At 37.7% G+C, this 16319-nt stretch overlaps 1 protein-coding gene across 12 annotated transcripts in view; it reads right to left on the reverse strand.

The window, feature by feature from the left end:
* The window catches only part of CDH12 (cadherin 12), a 1995427-nt gene that overhangs the window by 17899 nt on the left and 1961209 nt on the right, over positions 1 to 16319 (reverse strand). For all 12 annotated transcript variants that reach the window (XM_073630873.1, XM_073630871.1, XM_073630869.1 and 9 more), the window contains 3 exons: positions 11667 to 11800; positions 7376 to 7497; positions 5331 to 5448 (listed from right to left, as the gene is read on the reverse strand). In XM_073630873.1, coding sequence (XP_073486974.1) covers positions 5331 to 5448; positions 7376 to 7497; positions 11667 to 11800 — 374 coding nt within the window. The remainder of the gene's footprint in view (positions 1 to 5330; positions 5449 to 7375; positions 7498 to 11666; positions 11801 to 16319) is intronic.

The following is a 16319-nucleotide window of genomic DNA, read 5'->3' on the forward strand; positions in this document are numbered from 1 at the left end:
AAAGACCAGGATTGTCAGGACAGGAGGGACAATAATAGTGGGTGTCACGCCTATATCCGCGCTTGCTGCAGACACGACATCTTTTTTGGGGGGGTTCGCTGGGTAGGGGTACTCGGGAGGACATAAAGAAAATGCCTCTCATGCAGCCGACTGCATTTGGTTGGGGATGTGAATGGGGGAAATACAGGCGCTGCAGAAGTGGTGGGTTCCCAATTAGGATTGGCGAATGCAGCAGGAAGGGCATGATGGGCACGATGGGCCTGTGTTTGTCTTTTTGGTGGCAGCGGGACACTACTTGTGCTTGCCACCTCACCAGCTTGAACTGCATTTATGGGACTCGCCACGTCACCAAGTGTTACTGCAGTGCTGGTTTGACTATGACCAGGGTGTACTAGGCCGCTGGTGCTTGCCAGTTCACCAAAACGCTACCAAAAAAACTGTTAGCGATCGCAGGGATCAGGCCTGACTCTGCGAACGCTGCAGTTATGCGTTTAGTGTTTTGTAAGTGTCAGTGATTGATCGATACTGCACTTGGGTGGGCTGGGCTGGGTCGGGCGGAGGGGCAAAACACAGGTGCTAGCAGGTATCTGGGCTGATTCCACTAACACTGCGTTTTTGGGAACCCTAAACTGCTGGGGACGCTAGTATAGATCTGATTGGATCAGATATTGATCCGTTCAGATACTATACCACTAAGGGAGGCGTATGCTGCGTGTGTGGGTGTTAGCGGTACTGGCGCTAATCTGACGCTGTCTAGGGCGACGCATATCACCGCCGGGCAATCAGGGGGCTAAACCTTTATTCGGTAATAAACGGCAGGTGCCCTGACACTATAAAAAAATAATCGAACTAACCAGCGTCACCCATAACACTTATACGGTGATCAGTGGTGAAAGGGTTAACTAGGGGGCAATCAAGGGGTTAAAACATTTATTAGGTAGTATATGGGGGTCCCTGTCGCTATAAAACGCTGACGGCGAACCTAAATATTTACGTCCCTAACTAGCGTCACCAGCGACACTAATACAGCGATCCGAAAAATGATCGCTTAGCGACACTGGGGACAGGGGATGATCAAGGGGTTAAAACTTTATTAGGGGGGGTTAGGGGGGTACCCTAGACCTAAAGGGAGCTAACACTAACTGCCCTACCACAGTAACTTTCACAAACTGACACCATGCAGTAATCAGAAAAAAAAAAAAAAAAAAAAACTGCTTGGTGTGATGGGGGGGGGGGGGTGATCGGGGTGATCGGGGGGCGATCGGGGGGGATCGGGGGTGTTTTGTGTGCCTGGCATGTTCTACTGAGTGTGTGTGTGTTTGTGCACTCACATTGAAGTCTTCTCTCCTCGGCGCCGGAACGGAAAATACCGAGCCGAGGAGAGATGACATCCTTTCCTTTGCTGCTGTTTAGCATACAGCAGCAAAGGAATGTTCTGATTGGCCGGCGGCGATCGTGAGGGGGGGCCACGAATGGATGGCCTCCCCCTCACCTCCGATCGCCAGGGGACAAAAGAGGACTGCCTCGGGCACCGGGGGGGTCTGATCGGACCCCCCACCCGCGGGAGGCAGATCACGTATATCGGCGTGAGGCGGTCCTTAAGTGGTTAAGGGCATTTAAGGGCTTTGTTTGCCCATTTCTATTAAAAGCAAGTTCAGCAAACAAACATAGGTTTCCCTCGCAGGGGTTTTCAGCATTCCTTTTTCCATCAACAAAATGACATTCAGCCTAGTTGGCTCTCACTTGCAGCACTGCTACTCTGGCCTTACATTCCAGGCCCTTGTCTATCTCATACAGACTGTTTCACCAACCACCGTGCATATAGCTAGCAGCCTCTTGCTGCACTGGCTACCACGTGGAGCCTTCTTGACTCCTGGTACTCAGACTTCCTATCTGCCAGGGTGAAGCCCAGAACCATGGTCAGGCTATTACTAAAAGCCCAGCACACATCTGACCCATCAGTATGCCGGCTGTTCTGAATAACTGGATCCAGGATCGGAGATTTCATCCCACCTGGATCACTTTGAAATATCCAGGCTCCAGGTCCCCAAAAAAACTTAAGAAAACACTGAGGAAACTAAAAAGCCAGTTTCCTCTTCATGTCACAAGTTCCTGGAGCCCCTCAACCCGTCTGGTTGAGAATTCTAGGTCACAACCTCCTTTTTAGACCCTGGCAGGGCAACGTTATGCCACAACACCTATATATGAATACAGTATATTTTGTAATTAATTCCTGCTGGGGCTTCTGGGCGTCCATATGCCTGCAAATATGTCTATGTGCATCCCTTAGCTTGTAACATTTACTGAGGGCTTCCATATTTTTTCATCATAAGTTGAATTTAAAATGCACAGGCTTTTTATAAGTATAACTTAATAAGCATTTGTAATAATAAAATCAAATCTACTCTTATCAAATTTATAAGATAATATTGTCTATTGTTTTTTTTTTTTTCTTTTTAACAAGACTACTTTAGAGTGTTTTTCTTTTTACCAAACTAAAATGCTAATAAAACCTCTAAGGCTCTTTACTTATTGCTGTATAAAACAGAAATCAGTGTGTATGGCCTTTTTTCCTGAAGCTCCATTTATCACCAAGCTGTTGTTTGTAACATTTATACACAACAAAGTACATCTGAAATATTTCCCCTTCATGGCATTCTTTTGCTTTTTTGGCATAAAATACTTCTAAAAAGGATATCTCTAATCTCTTTGTCTCAATTGTCCCCTCCAGCTTATTTAAGATAGTATGTTTGGTAATAAATGATCCACTAAAACAAATAAGTGACATACTAAGGGTATTTCAAGTCCAAATCCAATAAAACATAATTTAGTTTTTTTTTTTTTTCACAGAGGAGTTTGTTCTTGAACATTTGTGCTTATAGGCCTAACATAAATAGCACAGCTCCACACAGGCATACACACATATACTGTACATATTCCATGACTTTGGTTGTGTGGAAAATATATTCTGACAACTAGTTTAGTAGACATGGGTACTCTTCAAAGTGCATTTTATCTTGCCCTATGATGAATGTACAATTTCGAATAAGCGAAATGATTCACGCAAGTCAGAACTTGCAAAAAATGTATTTTATGCTCTCTTTGGCTTATATTGTGGTACTGCAAACAATGTTCTTTTGAATCACTTTAAGATCGGGGCTATTTTTCAAATGTGTTGTTTACAAGTTAAAATATTTTCTTTTTGCTAGAAAATTACTTAGAACCCCCAAACATTATATATATTTTTTTCTAACATCCTAGAGCAGGGGTAGGCAACCTCGGCCCTCTAGGTGTGATGAAACTATCCCATGAAACATTGCAAGACCCTGACAATTACAGGCATGACTCCTAGAGACAGAGGCATGATGGGATTTGTAGTTTCACCACAGCTGGAGTGTCGGGGTTGCCTACCCCTGCCCTAGAGAATTAAATGGTGGTTGTTTCAAAACTTTCTGTCACACCATATTTGCACAGTGGTCTTACAAGTGCATTTTTTTTGGAAAAAATAAGTTTTTAAATGAAAAAATAAGACAACAGTAAAGTTAGCCCAGTTTTTTTATATTGTGAAAGATGATGTTACGCCAAGTACATTTATACCCAACATGTCACGCTTCAAAGTTGCGCCCACTCGTGGAATGGCGACAAACTTTTACCCTTTATAATCTCCATATGCAGCGTTTAAAAAATTCTACAGGTTGCATGTTTTGAGTTACAGAGGTCTAGTGCTAAAATTAGTGCTCTCGCTCTAACGATCGATGTGTGGTTTTAACACCGTTTTCATACGTGGGCGCTACTCACGTAGGAGTTCGCTTCTGCACGCGAGCTTGGTGGGACGGGAACATTTTTCTTATTTATTTTACCTTTTGTTTTTTATTTTTACACTGTTCTTTAAAAAAAAAAAAGTGTTACTTTTATTCCTAATACAAGTAATGTAAACATCCCTTGTAAAAGAAAAAAGCATGACAGCACCTCTTAAATGTGAGATCTGGGGTCAAAAAGACCTCAGATCTCATATTTACACTAAAATGCAATTAAAAAAATGTTGTTTGAGAAAAAAAAAGTATTGCTTTAAGAGCGATGGGTGGTTTTGATGTCGCTTCTGCCCTGCAATGGTATGGAGCCAGGTGGGGGCCATCTTCCCCTCACTCAGCTCCATACCTAACATGGAAGAGGACCCGGAGCATGGCGGGAGGGGCGGCAGAAGTGGTTAAAATCAAACTTGGGAGAAATATTGGCACACAATGCTACACTACTTAATTTTTTTGAGCATTATATGCTTGTTAGCTTACCATGAAATGTCACCATATTAATGTGTGCTCTGGCAAGAAGTGTCACTAATCCACAGAACTTTAGAGCCAACATACAGTAACTGAACCTTTAGAGGCACATATGAGTAAAGTGTCATGAACAAATATATTGCCTCTAGAAACACACAAATGAAAAAGTGTATCTAAACAAAGAAGTGAGGTTAATTTCAATTTCATGACCTATGTATGGCAATTATAAATCAAGGTTCTAAAAAGCTTTATCCATTGTGGTTCACCCAAACGTTTTAAAAATATGTAAACCTCTGAAATTTTAAACGGGATGTGCTATTGAAGCCAATGCAAATTTAAACAAGGTTCCAAAAAAGTGTGTATTACAGTACAGAAAATGAAATGGAAATCTCCTGAAATCCCTGCTTGATGAAATACCAGGGCCAAAAATTTTCTTTAAAAAAGTCCACGTTGGATACTAAGATGGAAGGGTGGGGTCTGGTAATATTGGAAGTTAAGCTAAGGTTATCCAGAAAATATTAGAAACAAATATAAGGTAGAAAAAGTTTTAGGATAAGTCTTTGATCCCTTTCTCCAACAAACCTTTTGGAATTCCAAAATGACAAAAATAAAACTGAAATTCAGAATTGAATCAGGACATCAAAATTAATGAGATTTGATCTGAATCTAATTTTATTCAAATTTTGGGATCAATTATAATGAAGATATGGTTAGGCATAGTACAGTGTTCAAGAGTGTAAACCTATAATTCCAATTATCATAAAATACATTTTTGGAGATATTTATATAGGAATAAAACAGCTAACTAAAATAATACTGGCATCTTAGACAATAGACATATTTTTATTTAAAATACAAATATAGCTTTCATATGTGAGAGAAATTCCTGTGGAATAAATATATGTTTGTCATAAAACAGCTGCAATGAGCCAGAAAACAAATAAAATGACAGCAATGTGTATAGGCATATATCAACTATATTTGTTTGCTTTCTGAAATACTAATGCATGTCACAATTTGAAAATAGAAAATGTATGTAATCAAGATCCTTACTTTTATAGTCATGGATGGTAAAATTGGGGTTCGTGGAACCATCAGGTGGCAGTCTGAAGGAAAATGTCTGCCCTGCAGGTGACATATCCTTGTCAGCAGCACCAATAATTTGGATGATCTGAAAGCAGACAGAAAATACACACTTTACAGAACATCTCTACTTTTTATGTAAACACTACTTACATCAAGCTTATACAAAAGATAGCAAATATTTATTCTAAGATTTAGTAGGCTTTTAACAGACAAAGACAGTGTGAGATAACAAAGGGAAGTGAAGGAAGTGAAATGTAAAGTGCTTTTTCATCATTGCTTCTCCGTGATATTGTTTAATATAATACATATGATAGTAAGTGATAAAAATCAAAAGAGTAAAACAAAAAAAAGAGTAACAAACATTAAGACGTGGGTCTCAGAGGAAATAAATTGAATGAGTACTAAGATTTTTTTACATTATGCTTTTGGCTAATTTGATTTTATTTTTAAAAAAAAACTGCAATGTAAAAATAAGAAGCAACTCAAGTTAAAACTTGGCTAATTTCTTGATAGATTGGGGTAGGATTAGCTCTCCTTTCAGTTTTTATTGCTGTCTTGATCTCTACTGGAGAGATTTTCCCCTCATTTTCTGCCCTGGTAACCACTGTTATCAGGACAGTAAGGCTAGTCATAAATGGAGCAAAATATTTTTCTGCAACCATAGGTTGCAGAAAAAAAAATAGCTTGACTCCCCCATCAACACAGACAGTGCTCCTATGAAGCCATTGTGTTCTTCCAGCAAGGGGGGGCAGGGGATGCTGTCCCCATCAGGAGAACACAGTAAAATCCAACAGGCTGGTCCTACCCAAGTTGATCGATCAATCAACTTGGGTACATTCAGCCTGCCCATACACAGTTCGAATCTCAACCAGTTCCTGCTGAACTGGTCTGGGATTCCAACTGTCTATGGCTGGCTTAAGTTAAGGGGGCCTCCCTGGTGTGTAAAAAAGTCCAAACTGCACATACACAAGACTGTCATCAGCAATTGGCTGGGTGCAGGCAATGGTGGGGACATATGCAATTGATAAATGTCATCACACCAGAAATTAAGCAAGAAGAATAAGATTTACTTTCAACAGACCTACAATATTTTGAGGGCACACAAGACCCCTTTATAAAATGAGTCACCTTGATGAAGGGGCCTTGTACAGCCCAAAAACGTTCTTGGTATGTCATGCAGGTAAAGTTTAATCCACTTGCTTTATTTGTAGTATGCTGACCTTCATTCCCTTTTTTCTCCCAAGTTGAGAGCAATAAAGGCTTGACAAAAATTCTAATCATTCTCCACATTATCCAAAAAAATAGTTTTGGCTGCAGTTGCTTCTGGAATTCAAAAAGGAGTAAAGAACTATTGTGCTGTATATAATGTTTAAGTTTTACTTTATGCTGGGGTACATGTACATTTCCAACAGGGCACAAATCATGTGGAACATTCACTGAGAACCAGATGATGACTACATCTTCTTTCAAAATTTACATTAGCAATTCAAATGGTTATTATATACTCAGTACACTGTGACATACCCAAAACAGATTTGATTTCTTTCATGGCGGGACTGCATTTATGATGGCGTTAGCATAGCTATGTATTAGACTATTCAGTCGCAGCTTGCAAAGCAGATATTTTCACATTGTAGTGCATATGTATACAGTGAGTGCATAACACAGAAAGCATGCTTCTGCAAAGGCATGTATGTACAACAAATTCATCAGGTTAAGCTCATGACGTGAAGCCCAAATCCAGCAAAAATATAGATTGGAGAAAATGTTAAAAATTTGGCAAATCTATATATGTTGTAACCAGTGTTCTGTTTAGAAGTCATCCCCTCACCTTCTGCCCTAGTGACATCCTAACATACAGTACAGGGCATCATTGGGACAGGAAATGGTAAGAAGTCATCTCAAACAGAAGCTGGCTAGCTGCAGAAAAGTGTATGCCTCTTTTTTGGTAGACTTTAAAAAACAGATATGAATAGTGCAATTTAATGTATGGAAAAAAGAGATTACTTTACCTGTCCTGGTTTGGAATTATCACATGCTGATATCTCATATGGCACTGTCACCTCAGGGGGAAATTCATTAACATCCAGTACATTTATAATGATTTGTACCAAACTGGTCAGTTGTGGATTGCCTAAAAGAAAAAAAGTTTCATATTTTTTTTAATTGCTAAGGTTTGACGTGTATATGAAAGTCCTTGATCCTAAACCTTTAACTTCCACTGTGGATGACAGATATACAATTTGGTTAAAGTGTTAAGCTCTCCTTACATAGCTGATGTGATGATGAATTGCCATGAACTTCCATAACATGGTTATGTCTTTCCTCTTGTTAACACCACCCAATTTTATATAGTAATCTAATGGGACAACATCTATATTTGAAAGCCTCTGATATTACTGCCTAGTAATCCAAGGAGCTTTACAAGGCATCAGTTTGTTACTAGTGCTACCAGCAATTTTTTCAAAGATCATAAATTAAATCCACACGATGGCTTTCACATTCAAACGTTTAAGGCTTTTCTAGTAGCAGAAGTAACAAATCAGTAATATAGTGGCCAACCCATAAGCTCGGAGCTACAATATTCCAAGAAGCTTTTTATTTTCTGAGAGATGAGTTGGGCTGATATCTCTGCTTTGATTATGACAACTCTGCAGCCATGTAATTATTAGACCTTTCTAAAGATGGTAATGGGGTCTCTTTAAGGGTCTCACTAAAAGATTTTTTTATTACCCATTTTTTTACAATTTCATTAAGTATTAGTCAAATAAATGTATGTTTAGGCACCCTTTATGTAGTGTGATATGATGTAAGCGATAACCAAAGATTGTGTGTTCCAGCATTTCATGCAACCACAGGTATACTAAAACAGATGCAATGCAGAGGTGCAGAAGTTTGCATTCTACCTTTTTAACCCTGGTGACTTGGGTTTAACCTCTTCAAGAGTAGTATTTACAAACACTTTGTAAGTGATCCCTGTACATCACCACATGAGATTAACTGTAAAACACTAGGGGGTTAGTTTGCATAATCCTATTAGCTCTAGTGTTTTTTGAATTTCTGTCTCACAATGGCACAGTGGCACATTAAGCATACCTTGAATGCTTCTTCAGGACAAGCACTAAAGCACTAATCTGAATAAATCTCTATAAATGCCATTAAATATAATGGTACTTAACAGCATCTTTCCTATGTGTAGACATGCATTTTGCTTTTGATAGGTGATCAATTTTGCAAAAAAAAACAAAAAACACTATTAAGTATAACACAAGCTGTCCTCTGAAGTTAATGTAGGTGCCTACAGGAGCTTTTAGCTTACTCAGTTTTTTCCAACTTTCTTAAACATAAATCAAATGAAAAACACCTCCACAGACATCTAGCATTGCAAAAAGAGTGGATCCCATCTGTCATAATCATGAATAATTTATATTTATGAAAATAATTTCCCTCTGTGACTGTCAACTATGGTTTGTGAACAGAAAGTGTGTCAGTAAAACACTTGGCAAATCCATACTAAAACTTCTGACACATGCAATAATATCTTCATCCGCAGGCAAAACTTTGCATTAATATTTAGTTGGAAGTGTTGTGTTAGAATTGCCTTTCAGCTGTGTTTTTAGAAGGATTACATCCTTTTGTCAAGTGAAATTTGTGTCAAGTCTCACATAAATGTAACATAGCACTCTTTGTAGAACAAGTTCTAAAGTTCACAGCAAACTGCAGTGGTAGTTTTCCAAAACAAATGTGATGAAATAGCATTTAATGTGGGACATAGATGCCTTGCAGCAATACAAGACACACAGGCAAAGCAGGCCTTTGAACATTGGGTGCTCAAGTCTATGTTTGTTAGAATTTGTAAGATGTGGGATGTGTTAATAATACAGTTATTGTATATGCAAATAATCTCCTAGATGTTGTTGCCTTATTTCTGAGAAAGATGTAAAGAACTAAATCAATTCTGCATAAATGAAAGTACCATTTATATTGCAGCAATTTAGCAATAATGTATTATATTTAGCATTATCAGTTTGTTTGTGATTCATATATAGTATATACAGTAAATACATAAATTAAACATACAAATATATATTTAAACACTCTAGGCCAAATACCATAGCTCCTGTACCTACAGACCAACTGTTTTTCTGTTAATGAGAATTACAGAAACAATTGCTCATTACTGTAGTTAAAAGAAGTAGTGCTGCATTATTTTAATGTGTACCTGCATTTTACCATTCCATGTGATCTCACACTCTTGTCTCTGCCTTGACATGATCAGGGCCAGGAATTGCTCACAATAGTGGGCTGTCCCAGCAATACAGAATAATATATATGAAAAATAAATAAATAGCATAAATGTATATATTTACAATGGTGTAGGGAATGCAAAGTATAGCACAGTGTGCAAAGGGGTTGATTTACTAAAGGCAAATAGACTGTGCACTTTGCAAGTACACTTGCACTCTGCAAGAGCATTTGCTCCAGAGTTTATTAAATGAGGGAAATCATCATCCAATCATATGCCAGCAAAGATGCTGTATAGTTTATTTTTCTTGCATGTGATTGGGTATTCTTTATAAAGTGACGTTTCACCTCATTTACTAAGCTCTGGGGCAAACTCCCTTGCCGAGTGAAACTGAAATTGCAAAGTGCACAGTCTATTTGCCTTTAGTAAATCAATCCCAAAGTGTAGTAAAAGTTTTCTAATTGTTGAAATAAAATTATTTGTGCTTGCTTTTTTTTTTTTTTTCAATACCTAAACAACAAATAAAACTGAGTTACCATTATTCATCCTTCACATTTGTGGATAGAGACTTATCAGACAAGCCCTAAGTCTACAGATGGCCATAAATTATAGTATTTTCTTTCCTGCAAACACAGGTTGCAGGAAGAAATTTACTTGATTTCCCAATCAACACGGTCAGTGTTGATGGGGGAATCCCTCTTGCAGAGCTATGAGCTCCCTACCGGGAGAACACAGTGATTATTGCTAGAGATTATAGCCGCTGGCAATAATCACTTCCTAAAAATTTTACATGCTGGTTGTACCCAAGTTGATTAGTGAATCAACTTGGGTACAATCAGACATATTGGGGGTTATTTACAAAAGGAAAATTCACTTTGCACTGCAAGTGCACTTGCAAATAAAGTCGCTGTAGATCTGAAGGGGACATGCAAGGAAAATAAAAAACAGCATTTTAGCTTGCACATGATTGCATGATAAAATCAGCAGAGCTTCCTCTCATTTCAGATCTACCCCTCAGATTTACAGTGATTGCAAATCCAAGTGCACTTTCAGTGCAATTTCAAGTGCACTTTGCACTTGTAGTTTGCACTTGTAGTGCAAAGTGGATTTGTCTTTCATAAATAACCCCCATAGTGTTGGGATGAACATGTACAACTAATGCCCTGTACACACGGTCGGACATTGATCGGACATTCCGACAACAAAATCCATAGATTTTTTCCAACGGATGTTGGCTCAAACTTGACTTGCATACACACGGTCACACAAAGTTGTCGGAAAATCCGATCGTTCTGAACGCGGTGACGTAAAACACGTACGTCGGGACTATAAACAGGGCAGTAGCCAATAGCTTTCCTCTCTTAATTTATTCTGAGCATGCGTGGCACTTCGTGCGTCGGATTTGTGTACACACGATCAGAATTTCCGACAACGGATTTTGTTGTCGGAAAATTTTATAGCCTGCTCTCAAACTTTGTGTGTCGGAAATTCCTATGGAAAATGTGTGATGGAGCCTACACACGGTCAGAATTTCCGACAACAAGGTCCTATCACACATTTTCCATCGGAAAATCCTATCGTGTGTACAGGGCATAACAGTTTTCCATGAAAAATTCTGTCTACTTCCATGTTGTTGAAATGCAAATTTTATTTTTGTAAACATGGCAGTTTCAGAAAAATTGCTAGTGAAGTAGTTTAATACAATGTGGGTTATTTACAAAAGGCAAATCTACTTTGCACTGCAAGTGCACTTGAAATTGCACTGAAAGTGCACTTGGAAGTGCAGTCGCTCTAAATCTAAGAGGTAGATCTGAAATGAGTGGAAGCTCTGCTGATTTTATCATCCAATCATGTGCAAGCTAAAATGCTGTTTTTTATTTTCCTTGCATGCCCCCCTCGGGATCTACAGCGACTTTACTTTCAAGTGCACTTTCAAGTGCACTTGCAGTGCAAAGTGGATTTTCCTTTAGTAAATAACCCCCCAATATGTTTTAATGGTGAAATAAACCTGACCCACATATAATTACATTAAGACCTTTTGTGAAAAGTATACTTACTAATTTTACTTGCGATTATTGATAAGTTAAATTGTGCAGTGCTCTCTCGATCCAATAGTTCATTTGTTGCAATCGTTCCTTCAATTGGATCAACAGAAAAATTATTGTTCATGTCATTTGCATCAAGAGAATACCTGTAAAACGTGAAAAGAATTAATATAATATAGTTAACTATTATATAATATCATAATTTTGAAAAAAATTGACCAATAGACATAGAAGTCCTTACTTCTCAATGAAATATGCATGTTTATTCTAATTTTGCTAAAGCTTTTAAATGTTTAAAGTGATTCTAAATTCAGAAGGTTTTTTTATATCCTAATGCATTCTAAAAACCTTCTGTGTGCAGCAGCCCCTCTCAGCTCAGCAAATACTTACCTGAGCCCCATCTCAATTCAGCAATGTTGCACGAGAAAATCGGCTATCCATCACTGGCTCCCTCCCACTGCTGTCAATCAAAGTCAGTGAGCCAATAAGGAGAAAGAGAGGGGGTGGGGCTGTGGCAGAGCCACGGCTCCTTGTCTGAATGGACACATAGAGAAGTGGCTCGGCTTGGGTGCCCCCATAGCAAGCTGCCTGTTGTGGGGGCACTCACCAGGAGGGAGGGGCCAGGAGCGCTAGCGAGGGACCTGAGAAGAGGAGGATTAGGGCTGCTCTGTGCAAAACTACTGCACGGAGCAGGTAAGTAAAACATATTTGTTATTTTTAAACAAAAAAACCTAGACTATAAAATCACTTTAAATTGATGAGAATCCATAGAGGATTTGTTTCATTGTTATTTTATTTTGTTTGAAGTTTTTAAATATATGTTTTATGTCTGAATTTACTGTATAATGTATAAAATAAAGAATAATGATCACAATTTATTTTACAATATTAGACTTCCCATGGGACATGGGACAAGAGTCCTATTGGTGCAAGGCTGCCTGATACTGCAGCTAACAAAGAGGTTGCTGCTTTTTTTGTTGTGCTTTTCTTTAGTTTCAAGCACTTGCAGGAGGAGAGCACCAGCGAGAGGATCACAGAGTGTCAGGAAGCAGACACGTATCACTTCTCTCTGCGTTCCTCTTACCAGTGCTTGACTTTTATGGGAGATGGAGGCACTAAAAAGCAAAACAGCCATCTTCAGTTTTAGCAAATCAAACCATATATGTCTGCATATTGTTTGCATTGGGAGAGTAGTGACATTGCCAGTGATGTCATGGCACTTCCTCTCAGTATGTGGGCTTGGGCAGACCCTCTACCTACATCAGTAGATAAATGATGCTATAGTGGTCTTTTGCAGGCTGATTGCAGGCAGTTCACTGTTATGGTCTGGATCTCTTCTCTACTAACCAGATTGAGACCTTTCTTTAAGAAAAAAAAAATAAATAAAATGTATGATAAATACAAATATTTTCTCCCAAATGATGAATCCCCAGATTGCAATAATGATGTCAAATGACCATGTAAGTAATTAAAATCTTTAGCAATTGCAAATCTGTGCAAAAGTCACCGTCATTAAAACTTGTGAGCTAATCAATTCAAATTAATATTATCTTAATGTTACACTGACAATTTATGCAAACTGTTTGCCCTGAGTACATCACATTGTAATGTAAAAAGCTCTCCTAAAGCATAACAAAAATGTTCACTTCGAGGTTTACCACTCCACTGTTATATAAAAGTCTCAATAATGTAATATAAATTCAATTAGCAGATCTTGTTGATTATATTTTGGGGTGAATATATGTGTAAACTCAAACTATGTAAACATTGCACTGGGAAAAGCTACAGGAAATTACATTTGTGTTCCAATTTTTTTTTTACTATGTATTCTCAATAAACACCAAGAGAATGAAAATATATGAATTCAAATTTGCTACCAGATTAAATCTCTATCTGACCCCAAATAATTATATAGCATATATAATACATTTGCAGAACTGAGACATCAGTGAAATGAAATAACCTTCTGTAGCTCAAGGGTATTTAAGGGGAAACGCCTGGGTAAAGTGGACAAAGTGCTACTGGGTCCTTAAAATATGTGGAAAGGATTGTGCTCAGAGTTGGGCTTCAAAATAAATCATAACAATGACTCTTATTTGCTCTCCTTTGTTCTGATAAATATATCATTCAGGTTCAGACCTTTCTTTTAGAAAAAAGTAAAATAAAAAATGTATAATAAATAAAAATATTTTCTGTCAAATGATGAATCCCCAGATTGCAACAATGATGTCAAATGATCACGTAAGTAAATGCAATTTTTCATAGTGGCTGAGGATTAGGTTGTTAGTAAAGTATTTCACCATATGCCTTCTTCACCACCAGTAGATCAGTGCTTATATTACTTGTAAACATCTTGATAAACATGGATTTAAAAGCCAGCTTTTACCACATGCACTTTCTCACTTAGGATGGAAATAACACATTAAATAAAAGTGATTAGATAAATGGAGGTATATACAAAACTCACAACTTTTTCCAAGTAGAAACAAAATTTAATGAAATACAGTAAAAACATAGAAATAAAGTTGAATTATTTATTGTGCCTAGATATAGATTATTGTAGAATAACATTAAGAATATAATACATATTCCGTTTTCAAGTCCTCACATTTTTTTCATACAATTTATGTATATTTTGTTTATTAATAGGCATTTACATGTTAAATATGTGCTAAAAGATTGAAGTTTTCCTGTTCAAACTAAATTGTATGAATTTGAAAACCTATTAAAAGTTTCTTTTTATATCATCACTTCTGAGCTACAGCAATTATAATTACATATTGCACTATTTTAAGAGTGTTTTCTGCATTTCCAATGTATAATTTTCCCAACCAACATTCAAAAATAGATTTGATTTGAACTTTAATTAAAAGCTTCTCTGTGGGTGACCATCACTGTGAAGTATATTCATTATTAAAAGCTCTAATTGAACCCAGATGTCAGCAACATGGTACTGTATGAGTTATAAAGTATTTGAATTTTTTGCATTTATTCATTCATTTATTAGTATTTACTAGCTGTAATCTGTCCCGCAATGAAATAGAAAAATACTGCCTCATTATATATTCTCATCAATTCAAAGTAATAAACCATAATATAGTTGAATAAACATTATCAAAAACTATTAATCTCCCTTGGAATAGTTTAACTTTCAATACAGTTGAGGCACTAGCTCACATCACAAAGCAATCTTAGAGTAAATGCATGGCAGTCAGTTACTATAGAATCCCCAAAATTTCGATGTATGCTGTCTTGTGTACACACCCTCCAGAATTTTATCACCACCACCATCAGCATAGTAACACCCCTTGCTCCATCAACTATCACCATCACATACTGCATAACACACATTCAGTAAAATAACACTATTATAGCTGCAACATTCCAAAAAGATTGGGGGTACACTCTTGTGAAATAGGAATTCTTTTTTGCAGCAATCAGTGGGTATAGAAAAAGGACATGTTTGTTTGCAAAGTGTGTTGTATATGATGGCAAACCTTTCTGAATCTACATGCTATATATGCTAAAATAGGATTGTAAAGAATACTTTATTGTCTAGACAATGTTTCTGCTACTCTGTTAAACCACTTGACCCCCAGAAGATTTACCCCCCTTCATGACCAGGCCATTTTTTGTGATACGGCTCTGCGTTATTTTAACTGACAATTGCATGGTCGTGTGAGGCTATGCCCAAATAAAATTGATGTCCTTTTTTTCCCACAAATATAGCTTTCTTTTGGTGGTATTTGATCACCTCTGCAGTTTTTATTTTTTGCACTATAGACAAAAAAAAAAACAACAATTTTGAAAAAAAAACCAACAATGTTTACTTTATGCTATAAAACATATCCAATAGAACAAAATGTAAAAAATCTAATGTCTTCATCAATTTAGGCCAAAATGTATTCTGCTACATATTTTTGGTAAAAAAAAATTCCCAGTAAGCGTATATTGATTGGTTTGCACAAAAATGATAGCATCTACAAACTATGGGATATATTTATGGAATTTTTATCTATCTTTTACTAGTAATGGCGGCGATCAGTGACTTATAGCAGCACTGCGATACTGTGGCAGACAAATCAGGACACTAACTGACACTTTTGACATGTTTTGGGGACCAGTAACACTAATACAGTGATCAGTGCAAAAATACACACTGTACTAATGACACTGGCAGGGAAGGGGTTAACATCAGGGGCTATCAAAGGGTTAAATGTGTTCCTAACATGCGCTTCCTCACTGTGTGTGTGCTGCTTTTACTATAGGAAGGCATTGATTCACGTTCCTGCTTTGCAGGAATACAGGATCAATGCCTTCCTCACTGACAGAATGGCAATCTGTCTTGTTTACATAGGCAGATTGCTGTTCTTGCTCTCTGCCTAATGATCGGCGGGTACCAGCAGACATCGAGTCCACAGTACCCGCAGATCAGCTCCTGCTGTGTCTAATCACAGCGGCAGTGGGTCACCGATGGCACACATGGATGCCCTAGACCCAGAAGTGCAGGATCATGTATTAGGTGTGTGATCCTGCGCAGGAGAGTCGCATTGCTGCCATATATGTACAGTATACGGCCCACAAGCGGTTAAAGTGGTTTTAAAGGGTGCAATCTATGCATGAAGGTAAAAAAAACTTTCTGTGTGCTGCTTCACCCCACAGCCC

Source organism: Aquarana catesbeiana, linkage group LG05, assembly GCF_042186555.1.
Source record: "Aquarana catesbeiana isolate 2022-GZ linkage group LG05, ASM4218655v1, whole genome shotgun sequence".
Taxonomy (NCBI): Eukaryota; Metazoa; Chordata; class Amphibia; order Anura; family Ranidae; genus Aquarana; species Aquarana catesbeiana.